General features: G+C 37.2%; 1 protein-coding gene across 1 annotated transcript in view; it reads left to right on the top strand.

The window, feature by feature from the left end:
* Window positions 1-11,540, top strand: part of RXYLT1 (ribitol xylosyltransferase 1) — a 14,918-nt gene extending 3,378 nt beyond the window's left edge. Inside the window, exons 4-6 of the mRNA XM_055808508.1 lie at window positions 3,920-4,234; window positions 6,418-6,588; window positions 7,686-11,540. Coding sequence (XP_055664483.1) covers window positions 3,920-4,234; window positions 6,418-6,588; window positions 7,686-8,103 — 904 coding nt within the window. The 3' untranslated portion in view covers window positions 8,104-11,540. The remainder of the gene's footprint in view (window positions 1-3,919; window positions 4,235-6,417; window positions 6,589-7,685) is intronic.
* Window positions 11,541-15,883: the final 4,343 nt, after the last annotated feature.

Below are 15,883 nucleotides of genomic sequence, written 5' to 3'. Positions count from 1 at the left end.
CCAGTTTGCCAGTCTGCAGTAGTAGGTCTTCTACAATATTTAGTCACTTGCACCAAGACCCATCTGTTAAAAAAGTTTTCTTTTAAACCATGAATTATGTGCTAAAGTCAATTTAACTTTGAAAAATACTTTGTGTCAGAAAGGTGTTTTTTCCTCTCACAATAAGACAGGCTTATAGTTGAAATTTGCAGATAATGTTTGAAGTAAATACGTGACTCTGAATTTAAAGGGTTTTTTTAAAGTGATCACAGAAGGTTTTTATCACTTTGAACTGTTTATCTGTGTACCTGACTGTGTACATGGTCCAGGCCATAGAATCTTTCCAGTAATGCCTATATCACATTCATAAGGGATAAAAAATGTTTTCCAGAAAGACAGGTAGGCTTGATTTAAACATAGCAATTATTAACGGGTCTGTCTTAGATATAAAGAAATAGATAAAATTACATACTCTTTAAAAAAAAATAGCCATATTTCTTGTTTGCATATACAACCTGATTCTACAAGATTAGGGAATCGGCTATGAATGATGCTGCTGCAATCTTGGTAGTCTCCTTGACAGAGCAATAGAGCTTTCCATTCATGAATTTGTACAAAGGGTACAATACTTTCTTTGAATAGGGACCAGTGCCTGTAGTGTTGTCTTGGTGGGAAAAGCCTTTTTTGTTTACAGAATTAAAATCTTGGAAGCTATAGAAATCAATTACACTCTGCCAAATAGATTGTCTTCTTGGTGTGGACACGAAGGTTTTTTTCAAACCCTCGCTTTTCATGTTTCTAATGTGAAAATAATTTGCTGCACTTGATGAGGCTGTCACTTGACTGATTATGGTTATTTTCTCTCTGATGCACCTGTTTCAGATGAGCAATAACCTCACATTGTTCCTTAGGGTATTCATCTCTCGAAGAAAGACTTCTGTATTAGCATTTAAAAATCTTCTGGTTATGTTTAGAGGAGTCAGGGATAATAGAGTCTTTATTTAAACTTCAACTTGGATGCTAGATCATATAAAAAGATAAAGTTTAAGTTTGGCACCAGCATAACAGAAGTTAAAATTTGACAAACTAGTAGGAAGTTGTTCAAAGTATAGAAAATACATTAATATGTTATTTTAAATATTAGGATCCTGAAATAAATAGATGAAGTTCTACTTTTTACTCAAATTGGAAATGTTATTTTGTATTTTTTTTGTGTGGAAGATCTAGGACATGATTTTGGCTGCTCACTGATTATAAAGTTTTCTAGAATTGTTGGCTTTATTGCTTGGCTAAGGTAATTTATCTCCATTTGATTACTACATGAGGCTAGAAGGAACTAACTGAGGTGACATGGAGGATATGTACTACTGTGCAGTTGTTTGTGGCAAGTGTGATGATTGTTAAAACAGAGCTCTGGTGAATGGTTTTAAAGAATGTCAAAGCTAAAGGTGCAAAAATGCCAAAATATCTTGAACACAGATGCATGAGTAAGCCCATTTCATATACATATATGATGAAGAGTACACATATTTAATACAGATCTGTGATGGCTTCAAGTTTCTACCAAAGAAGTTGCCTAAAGAATACTAAAAGTATCACTTCTGCATGAAGTGCAGGGACATTCATTTAAAAACACGAGTGGAGAAGGAACTTCATAGCTGTGGATTTTAGTGGCATGTTGGCATATTCGTACAAGAAGTAGGAAAGCAGGGTTTTGCACTTTCCTTGGCCTGAAGCAATTCACATCCTTCCCTCCTATCATCTAGGAGGATGATGTAGAGCAGGTAGTGCCAAACTTCTTACCGTTAAGAACATTAATAAATTTATGTTCCACTGAGAGTCACACCCTCTCTATTTTATAAATATTCAGTGCTGCCTTTCCCCAGTCTCTGTGAACCTCAGTTGTTCATCAGTTCTTAAATCTCATTCTTCTGTCCTCCTTATGCATATTGCAACCACCTTGATTGATGCCAGAATGAAAGCATGCTGGTCAACAAAGTTAATCAGCAAAGATTTCTTTACCTGCCAAAGGATTCCACCAAGGATAGCTTGTGGCAATTTAGTTCCCTTAACAGCCTTTGGTGAAGCTCTTTGAAAATCCAAATACACTATTCTACTGGATCCCCTTTGTCCGTATTCTTATTGACATACTCTTAGATCTCCATCAGATTAGTGAGACAGGAGCACTCATTTCCAACACTGTTTATCCATGTGTGTGATCAGTGATCATACCTTTTGATAATACCCAGTGATCTTACTATTTATTACAGACTGTTCCAGAGAGGGAATTCATACTGATTGGTCTGTTCCAGAGTCCTCTCAAGCTGTTTTTGTAGATGGGAGTGATGAGTGATGCTGGCAGACCCCTTCTTATAAGGCATAGTGTCTCTTCATAATGACAGCTGCACACCTTTGCCAGCAGTTCTGCAATTTTGTGTTTGTGTTCCTTCAGAACTCTCAAGTGAATGCCATCCAGGTCCAAATTCTCCATTCAGTATAATGCTTGTGGTGTTTCACCTTGTATTTCTTGCTGAAGAGAATGAGCTAGCTGTTGGAATCTTTCCTACTATGGCTTTGTCACCCCATTTTAAACTCTTTTTAAACTGTTGTCCCTCCAGTTCTGTAGTTTTTTCATATATTTGGTTTTTCATATATTGATGATATTTAATATATCCTCTTCACTATTTTAGTCATTGTGATGCTCAAGGTGTTCTCTCTTATGAATCCCAGTGATTCTTTTCTCATTATCTGTTAAACTGAGTGGAGTTGTTTTTCATTGTCTGTTAAAAGTTTGGGTTTAAGTCTTGACCTGACTTACATTTAATATATTAGAAGTCCTGATTCCAAATCATGAGTCTCATAGGTCTTGGCTCCAAAATATGCCACTCCCACCAAGCCAGCAGCGTGTCAGTTTAACTCAGGTTTACAATATGCTTGCCAAAGGTCAGTCTGCTTCAGATAACCTCACTGGAGTAGCTCTTAGAGCTTTTGCTTTTGCTTTTTGCTTGTGAATTTTCTTTTCCTAAGCACACTTGAACTGAAACTGGCTGTCAGCTTGGCACTTTGTGAGTTAAAAGTCATGGTCATTCTAAATTAGTTAAAACTCATGCTCACTCTAAATTAGGTTTTGCTGGTAGCTGAGAAACTGTAATAATGCAGCAGACCTCAAAAACTAACACTTAATTGACTTGAGGAAAAAAAAAAATTGCTAGATTTGTTTTCCTTTCCAGTCTTCCCCAAGCTGTGTAATCGCTCATCCTTTGAGTTCAGTCAGTCTCTGAACACAGCAGTTACCTGATTGTTAAATTAGCAGTTAAATATATTGTGCAAGATCTAGAAATGCAATTTCCTACCTAAAATGTTTGTGCTTACTAGATTGTATCAGAGCCTCAAGTTTGACCTGGGTCACACAAGCAATGTTAAGTTTACATTTAGATAGGTACCTCTTGTGTTATAGATTCTACTCAGTATCAGATGACGCAGTGTTTTTTTAGTTTAACCTTCATTTAGCCAAAATTAATGTAGTATGCCAGACCAGCTAACTGTCCCTCATAATGATACCTGGTTTACAGTATTCATTGGTTGTTACTGAAATTAGGAAAATGTTTGACCTTCAGTGAACATCAATGTACATACTTTTTTTGAAGTTAATCAATTTACCCACATTTTGAGGTTTGGATATGGTAGTAATTCTGTTTTGTTGACAAAATACCTTATTTTCATTTAAGTATCAATCCTCTTTTTCCTGAATAAAGAGAAAGGCAGCTTTATTCCTGTGTCAATTGTAAATAACTGACAACAGAAATGGTTACAGTTGCACAGTTACTTTGCAGTATATTGTGTTTACTGAAGAAAAAAAATCTCTGGAGTAGAGACTGTATAGTAAGGATGTCAATAATTTGTCTTCAGGGTGTTTACTGTTTTATTTTGGTTTTCACAGCTTCATCACTGGTCCATCTGTAGTTCCTGGCTACTTCTCAGTTGAAGCTGAAAATGTTGTGCTAGTTCTGAATGGAAGAGAAAAAGCAAAGATCACGTACGCCACTCAGTGGTTGCATTACGCACAAACATTAATTCAGACTCGCAAAATACAGCATGTGGTGGTTGTGCTGCTTGGGAATGAGCAGTGCAACAATGAGTGGATTCAACCATACCTGAAAAGAAATGGAGGATTTGTAAATCTACTCTTTGTTACTTATGACTACGCATTGGTAAATGAAGAAGATATTTTCCAGTGGCCTTTAGGAGTAGCTACGTAAGTGCTATAGACACAAATTACAATTGAAACTTAATTGTTATGCATGAGGTATGGAAAATATGTCTGAATGTTACTGCTGATACCCCAAAAAGTCATAGTAAATAAATTGTAGAACATGATCCTATTAATGATTTTCTAAATTGAGCTTTGGAATCTTTGGAAACTACATTTAGCAATAAAAGTGATAACAGGAGAATAATGCTAGGATTTAGGGAGCTTTAAAAAAAAAAAAAAGCACCCATGTCTGGTGGGGTTTTCTGTTTATTTATGTTTTTCTTCAGTAGATTTGCTCTTGAGGTTTACCATAACTGCTGATGTAATATGTACCAGCGACACGGGACTTAAAAGGTTTTTATATAATCAAGTTCCAACCACTGCTTGTTTAGGAAAGGAAGGGCATGGTACTGGTGGCACTTTTTTTACCTCACGTTACAGCTCTCAAAAGGAAATTTTATGGCCCCCATTTTGAATTAGCATACTCCAGTATCACAGCAATGTAAGCTGGCTTAACTGCTTACTCAGCTTACTTAACTTCTTATACTTGGAGCTCAAACAATTTATGTGGAGTAAATAAAGGTTTCGTTCAGTTAGATATATTTTTGCTCCCTATTAACAGAGTTAATAGTGTTTTAGCTACTTATCATGGTAATACAAGATGAAAAGAATACAGGTTTATTTTCATGTCTTTTGTTGAATTTTAATATCCTGTACTGAGCCAGCTGGCAAACTGTATGTTTTTATACATAGCTTGAGCTTGCTCACAGTGTGATTGAAATAATCGAAATACACTTAATTTGGATTCTTGATGCTTTCAGAGAACTGATGGCATTGGAAGTTCCTAAGCAAAAAGCAGCTGAGTTTTGAGATGCAAAGGTTAGGGTGACATATAACAGAAAGCAGCAACAGTTGCAACAGTAAACTGGGGTGCAAAACTGAGTGGAGAAAGATAGATCGCTTATCAGAATGAGGCTTTGCAGATCTTGCACACCAACAGTTCTAAAAATTGTGGTTAAAGGTATGCAAGTATGTCAGATTTTCCAGGTGAATAGAGAAAATAAAGATGTAGAATCCTGCAAAAATATTTGGCATAAAGAAAAAATGGTTTTCTGAAAGTAAGTGAATTGACATTCATCATGCAGAAGAACGAGGAAGGGGCTGTTCCATCAAAATTTGGGAAGTTGAAGAAATTGAGTATGTCTTCAGAACCATTAATGGCAATGAAGAAATCACTGAATTAAAAGCAGAGACTGCATTTGAAACCAGTAAAGAATTGAGATCAGGGTATCGCTTTTCTTACAAAAAAACCCCCTGAACGACAGGGAAGTAGAAGAATAGTGATCCATCAAAATTAATACTATTAGAAGGAATATCTGTCTTAACTTGAGACTGCAAAGGAGCAGACATCCATCTGTTCCAGAAAAAATGCTACCTTTATGTAATGAAAAAGTTAGTGCTGGTCCTTCAGCTGAAGCAGTGTTTCAATGGCTGTCATGCTGACCAAAATAAGGGATGTAATAAGATTTGAGGAATCAGTCAAAAGAAGAAAAATGCCTGATGTGGCAAAAACCTTTCTAAAGGGATGGCGTTCAGTTTACATTGAATCACAGGACTTTGCATTTGTTTTGTTGAGTCCCAAAAGACCAGTTAAATAGCTTGTATGACACGCTCTTTAGGACAGAAGTGAGATTTTCCTTTGAGAGGTTACCAATGGTAATTTCAGTTCATAAGCATGCCCAGAAATTTAAGGTAGCTGAGACATGAATTCCATCATTACCATTAACCTGGCCATTTCAGTTAATACTAGCGGTTGCATCAACAACAGCTGCTTTTGAAAAAGCATGTTTCTCAAAGATGTTTTCTAATATGCACAAATTATGTCTCTGCTATAAATATATATAAATATAAAGACATAAATAAAATAAAGATAAATATATATAAATATAAAGACATAAATATTTTGGAAAGTCTCTTCGGAGAGTGGTAGGGGCAAAGGAAATCCAACTTTTAGGACAGGGCTTGCACTGGTTTGCTTGTGGGTTTGTCTGTGTTTATAGATGTGGATTGGCAACAAGTAGGTGGTTTTAGTTTTGGAATCTGCTGCAGTAAAGATGAAATGGTGCAAAATGTGTTTTCTTGGACATAAAAAGTATACTTGTGTAATGTATATGTTGTTTTTACAGCTACAGAAATTTTCCAGTTGTAGAACCCAGCTGGTCAATGCTACGCGATCCAAGATCATATCTGTGTAATTTCTTAGGAACAGTTTATAAGAACTCTTCTAGGGAAAACCTAATGGAAATTCTGAAACAGGATGGGCTTGACAAACTTTGCTGGATTGCAGCCAGAGAACAGTAAGACTTTGATTTACCTCATGAAAATATTCAGACTTGCCTGGTTCATTATTACCAATCCTTTCTTGAGTGTTAAAAAATAATACAAATAAAGGTAACCAGTCATAATTAAACCAGACAACATTGCTGAGACCCTTTGTGTAGGTCTTCATAATATAACAGCCTTTCTGTTGCTATATTTTACATAAAGCACATTTTAAAATACATATGTATTTTAAATAGAATTTCTACAATATACTGTATATAAAGACCGTCTGGTTTTTCTTTTATATACATTTGATTATGATGGAAGAAGAAGTACTTGTCTTGCACCTAGGGTATATTAATGTCTTAATAGAAGAAAAAGCTGTATTTTGTTGTGTTCCATACCAAAGAGTGGATTTAATTTGTACAGCATGGCTTTTTATTTCAAGTAGGCAGAACAGATCTTTTGATTAGCAGGAATAGGATTGTGATTGTTTTTTCTTAATTTTGCCAAGCAACACCTGTAAAATATTTGACAGCGGGCACAGCTGTGCTTAGGAAGACCTCAGCTGCCCTGATGAAGAATTTCAGGAGATGGATTGTATCTGTGACATAAACTTTTATCTCACAGACATTCTGAGGCATTTCAGGCAGATAGATTCAGGTTAATGGATTCCTTTGCATCCTTTCTTTTGAAGAGCAAACCTCTACTGATTTAAAGTATTTGAGGCAAAAAAAAAAAAAATCATGAAAAAGTCCATTGAGTGTCTCCCTGAATGTCTTATGTCTGAACTGTGCTGTGAAGTAAATTGACATATGCATCATCCAAATCTTGGAGATTTAAAATGGTGTTTCAATTTGCATCTTAAACTTGTAAGTATTAATAATTTCCTAAAAGGACCATATCTAAAAAGTGTTACAATCTATTTTTAACAGTGACATTTTCAATAAATTTTTAGAAAACTCTTTAAGAATAGTTAAGACTAGAAGTAAAACCCCATTGATTGTCTGTGTAATATAAAATCCCTACATTGACAGCATTTTCAGTTTTATAAGTAATTGACATTAAAACATATCTCTCATTGCAGTGCCTGTGGGAAAAATATTAATTTTCAACCCTTTTACTTTCCTAGGTGGCAGCCTCAAGAAACAAATGAAAGTTTCAAAAACTATCAAGATGCCTTGCTGCAGAGTGATTTGACATTGTGCCCAGTGGGAATAAATACAGAATGCTACAGAATTTATGAAGCTTGTTCATATGGATCTCTACCTGTTATAGAAGATGTAATGACATCGGGTGATTGTGGAAATTCATCAGTGTACCACAGTGCTCCATTACAATTATTAAAAACCATGGGGGCTCCATTTATCTTTATTAAAAACTGGAAAGAGCTTCCTGCTGTTCTAGAGAAAGAAAAAAAAATGAGCTTACAAGAAAAGATTCAAAGGAGGAAAAAGCTTATAGAATGGTATCGGAACTTCAAAGCATGGATGAGACAGAAATTCATTAATACCTTGGAAAATTCATTTTTGCCCAGTGATAAAGGATAAATTGTCCCTTTTGAAAATCTAGAATAGATTGAAAGCTTAATTTCCATTAACCTTCCAAGGAAGCTTTTATTCAAAAGTAAACTCACAGGGCGGATGCATTCCTTTTGAAGTCAACGGAATTGCACTAGGTTGGCCAAGAGCTATGTATAGCCCTCCATCCTTAACAATTTTCAGAGGTTGTTGACTTAGCAGGATGATAGTCTGTAAGGATTACAACAATTTTATTACTATTTTTACAGTTTCCATGTTGGTGTGTGACCTGATAATTTTTTTTTAGAAGAATATGTTTAAGCATGTGAACTTGTTAAAATCCAGCATGATAACAACAGTTGTGTTTGAAGAAAAGAGAAGAATGAAAGCTGTATGGTAGGGGGTAATTTGTTATGTAGATGAAAGAAGGAAAGTATGATTAGAGCAAAATTGCCAGGTTTAGCACAATCACTAAGATATATCCTGGTAAGTGCTTGTTTTGAAAATGTGAACTATTTACTTGATTGACATTTCATTTCCAAGAGAGTGGCCATAAAGCTAATTAAACACTGGAATAAAAGTGTTTATTCAAGGTAAAAATAGAAAACTCTTTCTTAGAAATGTTTCGTAGTAGTTTATTTCCCCTTTAAATTCAGGTATCAAAATTGCTTCGTTTCATTTCTTTTTAGTCCTGGACATACCTTACAGAATTTCTGCTGCAGGAGCATTCATTACCTGCAGTTACAGCTGCACATTCTAAACACCAGGCCTTAAACATGAATCTACTTGGAGCTTACCTGATTTCTCAAGATCTGCTGAAACTTGTCAACTCCAAAAGATGGCAGAAATATAACATTGCATGTTTGTGATGCTACATGTACAACAAACCACTTCAGTGTTTTTTCTGAAATGTAGTCAAAGGGATCCGTTGCTGTTCTTGTACATCAGAAGTGATTGTGTGCTATTATCTGCAGTGTGTTCGGCTGAGCAGTGTTACTGTATACACATCATCGGCATACCAGAGGTGGTGTATTATCCCATTTTCTGTCTTTAAATATCAGCGTACTATGTGGGTTCCTTCTCTTGAAGGAATTCAAAAGCCCGTGCAACTGTACTGCTAAGTAACACTCATTTGTGTAATTATACTGTCCAGTTCTGGAATATGTATCATGCAAGAGCACTTCTGTGTTTTTTGCAATTTTCTTGCATCCCTTCTGTGTAAAAAACCAAACCAAACCAAAAAAAAAAAAACCCAAACCTAAACATAGCAAACTAAACCCCAGTGTTTTTAACAGTGGACAATATTCACAGTAGCTGCTCGAGATCTGGAATAAGCTACGTTTCAGAACACAAGGATTTTTGCGAGCTTGCATTCTATGTGCTTAGAAGATACTCAGAAAACAAGTAATCTAAATCCAAATAATCTGAATTGTATGTCTTAATATCAGTTTCCTGTGACTATCGTGCACCCATTTTATCTGAAGCACCATGCAGTTGCAATACAATGCAAACATGCTCAGTTCAGCAGAGTCTGAAGTGCAACTATCACAACTCAGCATTGAGTTGATGACCCCTGCTTAGAGGTGGACCTTACACGAAATTTACCATAAATTTCCATACTGAGGATCTGAAGTAGCCATCTGATGAGCAGTACACTAGTACTTAGAGGGTTAGAGGAAGCTTGAGTAGCTGCAGTAGTGTAATGTGATTACTATAATTCAGTAGAATCTTTCCATAGAAGCTACAAAACTGCAGGGCAGTGATCTGGAGCAGTGTTCTTCTACTTGTAGTCAGCAAATCCCTTGGCATTCCTGTAGGATTTCAAGGAACTGTAAAAAACAGCTGAGAGCAATTTTTATCAGTCAGCCTGGATTCTTATAAAAGAGGCTGCAGCTCCTAAAAAATTTTAATGGTATACAAGTCAAAATCTGAAAAACAGTTCAGTGTGTTTCTTGGTCATCAGTAGAAGAAACATGCTGCTATTAATGTGTTCATTTCTAAGTAAATTGTAAATTTCCAAACTCATGTGGCAATTACGGTTTAAGGGAGGCCAAGATGTGCCAAAGTTTTATCAGAATTTCACATCGAAGCTGTTTGCCTGCTCTTGGAGTTCAAAGTGATGCAATTTACATTTCATCTGTACTTAACCAGTTCTTAACACTTCAGATTCACCTGCTTCAGTCTAACTGGAACTATCGCTAGAATTTTTTTCTTGTCTCCTATTTTCAGTGCTAATGGAGCAAAGAGAGCAGAACATCTTGCAGATAAAAGTAGGTTCCTAACACATTAGGAACATTGCTGGTATTTCAATTATTTCCTTATTCCACTGTCAAAGTTGTAGGGGAGATTGTAGTTCTCCTGTTTTTACTTTCTAATTTTTTCTCATTTGGAAAAATTTTCGACTCTGTGGCCTATTTGGATCCAGAAATGAGCAAGACAACAAAAGGAACCTTGGCAAAAAAGGATGACACAGAGTGAAGAAAAGCAGTGAGAGGTGCAAGAAATCAGAGAATAGGTCTTAGCAGTGGTAGAGGAAGCTGGTTTAAAAGAAGGGAAGCAGTTAAGCCACTGGTGAAAAAGGTAGTTTATCCCCTGCATGCCGCATCTAGACAGGAGTAGATACTAGCTACTGTCAGTGAGAAGATGAAGAATCAATTCAGTTGTTTAATACTGAGAGGAGAATGCATGCTCTGCTTTTGCAGTTACCCTGCTGGTTCAAGACTGGAATGGCAAAGTACAGCTTTCCAGAGCACAAAACAAGGGCTTGAGGCCTCTTATAAGTACACGTACTATCTGTAGGAAAGGGAATTCTGCACAGAACCGAGCCTGTCTTGAGTCAAGAATGCCAATTGTAACATCAGGTAGACAGATTGCTAATTATGCAGTATTTTACATACCTTGATTTGTATGCAGAATGTATAACTACACTGCTTTGATTATCAGAGGTATTTCCTGCTGATGAAGACCACAATTAAGCTGGATTGCCTTGCTATAAGAAGAAAAAGACCTGGCTTCTCACAATTTAGTCTAACTGTTTCTCCTACGTAATTATGAACCCATTAAGAGTGGCTGTTAATACATGGTATAAACTTGATAAAAGATTGGCTTCTAGAAAGCGCTGTGTTTCCAAAGAAATATAACCTGTCTTTGTAATTGTTGGTAATCCTGTAGATAAAGAAGTGGCTTACAAAGGATCTGGCTGCCAGTTGCTTACCATTCTTGGTCATTTAAGTTGTGATTGATAGTGTATTTCCACTAGTTAGGTTTTCTGGTATTTTTAGATACTGTCTTTAAATGACTGAAACTTATACAAACAGTGATACAATTAAGAGTTTTCTAGAAGCCTTTCTCACAGCAATTAAGTAGGATTGCTGTGTGCTGGAATCACCAGTTTCTCTCTTGGCTTACTGCCCTCACCAAAACACTTGCGAAACCACAGAAATAAAATCCTGTTCCTTCTTGGCAAACCTTGCATGTTAGTAATAAACTCTAAAAGCTGGGCAAACTCAGAAGCAACTTCCATACTATAACATCCTAAAATATTTCCAGGAGTTCTTCCTGCTGGGGTGGGAGAAATGAATGACAGTTGAACACGATCATGTTTATTTTGGCATGTTCATAAAGACTGACATTGGGAGAGACAAAAGTATTTCAAATGTGTTTTGTCAAGCATCCCATGAAATAACATGACTCATTCTCTCAGCCAGTCTTACGCAGCTTAATCACAGAAGGATAGTTTTAGGTAAGTACCTTCAAATTGCTTCATAGTTGGTATTCTGCAGTCCCAACTGACAGTGCAAAATTTCTGTTTTTCACATGGCTGCATTTGCCATTCCTATGGTTGGCTTTTTTTTTTTTTTTTCATCTTCAGGAATATATCATTTGTAGCTTGGCCTGCATTTTTAAAACAAACATCAGAACTAAAGTATACACAATTTCTATTAAATATGTGTTTTCAGAAGATACAAGATGCAGAATAAATACATCAAACAGAAATGAGTCATTCACTAAGATCCAGATGAGGACACAACCCATTGAAAGACACAAGTTGTGCAGGTGGCCACAAACAAAAAAAAATTAATCTCTGAATGACTGAAATCAGCCTGATTCTTTCAAATGGAGTTATTCAAACAACATAAATCTGTTACATGTCATATTTTGAAGCTTGTTATATGAAAGAAGTTTTGTTCGGTGCCCATAATGCAAGGTTTCTACTTAAGCGATTTCTTGCTTTTCATATTTTCCCCTCTTCAATGGAGTTATTTTCTGAAGAACAAGGGTAGTCCCTGGACATGGCTGGAGATCCACCTTAAGTAGCATTTACCTAGAAGATGCTGACACATCTGTGGCTGCTTATTTATTACATTTTAGTATTTGTGGCAACTCTTGTCAGCAATGAGGCTACTTCGGTGCTAGATGCCAACACACAAAATCCTCTGGGATGTGAGATAGCCGGGTTGATGTCTTTGGTCCACCTCAGGCAGGGCACGAACACGGCCACTGCTGCTGCCCAGCTGCCATTTCAGAAACATGACCACGGGGAAGGTCTGTGTTGAATCTCCTTGCTCCTACTTTTAACTGGGGGTGGGTGGGGAGTGGGGGTGTTCCTTTGTCATGGTGAAAAGCTGGGAATAATAAATCTCAAAATTTTATGAGACATGAAAACAATCCTATGCTATAGAAGACAAACCATCTCTGTCTGAAGAAACTTGAAAGACCCAAAGAAATAATCTGTGACAGGCTTTATCACAAAACCTGATTGTATTTGTCATCTCTTTTACTTCTGTTTTCTCGTTCTCATACTAATAATGTTTTCATTATTTCATTTGACATTCATAATGTCAAATAGCATTTCATCAAAATCACATTACACTGGAATCAATTGAACTATTTGAACAGTAGGATCTACCCTGTAATGGTGGAACACAGCAGCACAGTAGTAAAGTTTGAACCTTGCTTGATGTTAAGGAGTTTTACAGGAGAAGCTATATTCCAAGATGAATATGAAGAAGTCCCGTATTCAGAACAGGATTGTATCACTATTTAACAACCTTTTTTATTCATCAAAATGTGTGAAACCATGTGTATTTTACGAAAGGTGCCATTTCACTGGAATTTAGACTGTTATAATAGCCTGAGCAAATTTAGTAACTGAACTGAACTTCAAGATAAAGTAGTAGATTTTTATAGCCTTATTACTTTGTTTTCTATTAGGCAATTGCTACTTCAGATGTAGCACAAAGATTTATTTATTTATATCCTCAGTCAAAAAGTATTGCATCAGAAACTATATAATTCTTTTTAATAATCTGTTGGCTGCTACCATTGGGTATGGGGTAGTTTGTAGTTGTTCGATTTCAAGAGAGTTTTGATTTCCACAAACACAGCCCAGTGGACTTCAGCTCAGGGATTCTCTTTTTGAACACAGATCTCCATACTCATTCGCTCTGAACATGAAAATGGAGAATTAAGGATAGCTCTGTTTCCCCTAAGGGGAAATGGAAGGTACTGATTAATTGCTGTAGGAATTTAAATGGTGCCTCACACTTCCTTCAAATGCCAGCATAGATTTAAGACAACCAGTGATGTGTGCTCTCTGGTATGCATCCTTTAAATGCATATTCCTTATTGCTGGAGGGTTCCATTTATTCATTTCATAGTGATTTATCAGTCTCTGTCAATGCAGCCCTTTGCTAATGATTGTAGATTATCGTGATTGTTTTAAGTGAAAACTAAGTAGTCTTACTAATGCTAAAACCGAAGACAATAAACCATCTGATGAGTATACAAGCACCAATTTTCCTTACTTCCCTCTCTAATCAGACTCTGATTGTTTCTTCTTGTATGTCTCTTCTTTGCTTTTTTCTTCCTTTGAACTGATTTTACCCAGCTGACCCTCTTTTCACATTGTTATTTTCAGATTATAGCAAATTGCTTTCTATCTGGCAGGGATATAATTTCCTTATCCCCATGGAGAATTTCTACCAGGTACCCAATCTCAGTGTAGATGTAATAAGGCTTTTGCTGAATTTCAGCCTTAGCAAAACTCTTGCTGTTAGACAGCTTGCTGCCAAAATATCTCTCTGTAGGATATTACATCATCTGAGTGCTTGTTTCTTAAACATTTATAGTCTGTTGTTTAAGGTTTTTGACTGTCTGTATTAAAAAGTTCAGTGAAAAGGATTATGTTTGTAGGAGCAGAAAAGTGGACTAACTTCATGTATTTCTTTGCTTTCTTTTTTACAGCAAGGAATGCTCTTCATCTGAAGACAGCTTATGGTGTTTGACACCAAAGTCTTAGATATTGGCTCATAACTTTTGAAATCTGAAGTCGGTTCCCCACAACATAGATCACCGAGGGCCAAATCCACAAGAGGATGTTCACATCCAGTGTAATACCTAGGACAGGTCAGTTCTGCTTAGATTGATCCAAAGGACCAATTCTTTGAAATACTACTAGACAGCCTGTGGTGCTTGGCTTGCTGGGGAGCCGTGAAACACAACAAAGTGGTCCTTAAAACTGTTCCTTTTTTTGTTTCTCAATTGCAAATGCACACTCCCCACATGCTTTGTTTTGTCTTGATTGACAAATCAAGAAGTCCCGTCCCCGCAGCCTGCCAGTGTTAGTGGTGAAACAAGATCACTTTGTTTGCTACTTATTTTTAGTAAAGCCTTTACAAACAAGAAATACAACTTAAAAAAAAAAAAATCTATGTAGTAAGTATTTTACTATTTTTTCCTCCAACATCAAAGAGCAGCATGATGTAAGGTGGAGGCTTGGCTCTCCCCCAGCCCCCCAGCTGTTTTGAGCTCCCTTGGTTTAAAACCTGGTAGTTACTCCAGAGCTCCCACATTCTCACCAGTGGAAACCCCTCTACTTCTGCCCTTCCACGTGTCCCTGAGTTTCCTGGTCTGGTCAGGGCTGAATGACTCCGTGCCTATCTCCAGCCAAATGTTGCTCCTCAGACTATGTATTCTCATGTTTGTTTCCCTCGGGGCCCATTACACATGCCCACAGTATGCCTGCTGCTCACCTCTGGGGTTGGATTCTTCAAAAAGGAAAGGCAACTGGTTTTGTTCAGAAAGCAGCACCTCAGAAGGAGGGGATTATGCCTGTTCTTTCATGTCACTCTTCAGGCATGAGAGCACTTCTCCAAGACATCTGAGAACTGGGCTCTGTTCCCTTCCCCACCTGTGAAAACTTGAACTCACATGTTTCAGCTTCCAGAATGAAAAATGCACTAAGTGTCAGCATAAGCTAGAGTTGGCCTTTCTCCATGCAAAGTCATCCCACCCCTCACAAAACCTTCTAGTATTCGCTGGGATAGCGAATATGTGTGTATTGGTTATGGCATCCACCTAGAGGATGGGCATCCTGAGTTCCTCTCTCAGTTCCAGATGTTCATGTATTTCACATGGTATACCATGGTTATACTATAGGAAACCATTAGATAAACACCAGTTCCCCATCACCTGTTGCAACCCCCCCTCCCTGTAAGGCAACTCACTTTTGTAGGGACTTTGATGCGTAAGTCAGTATGAGGGACTCCAGCGCAGAGATCACACACCAAAGTTGAACACTGCAACACTGACCATAACGGCACTTCCATGTCCTGGCCAAACCCAGCCCAGCACACCTCTGTGCCTCTGGTCCGGTATGAGGGAGAGGTGCTGCACCTATATAGCATAAACCAGTGCAGGGCTATAAGCTTAGATCTGGAAACTGTAACGCTACGTCCTTCGTGTGTCCAAATGTGGTGGTATGTCCACAAGCCTCCCAGAGGGGCTCATGAGGAGCAGCAGCACGACG

This window comes from Falco peregrinus, chromosome 6, assembly GCF_023634155.1.
Source record: "Falco peregrinus isolate bFalPer1 chromosome 6, bFalPer1.pri, whole genome shotgun sequence".
Classification (NCBI taxonomy): Eukaryota; Metazoa; Chordata; class Aves; order Falconiformes; family Falconidae; genus Falco; species Falco peregrinus.
This window is presented reverse-complemented; position numbering and strand designations above follow the sequence as displayed.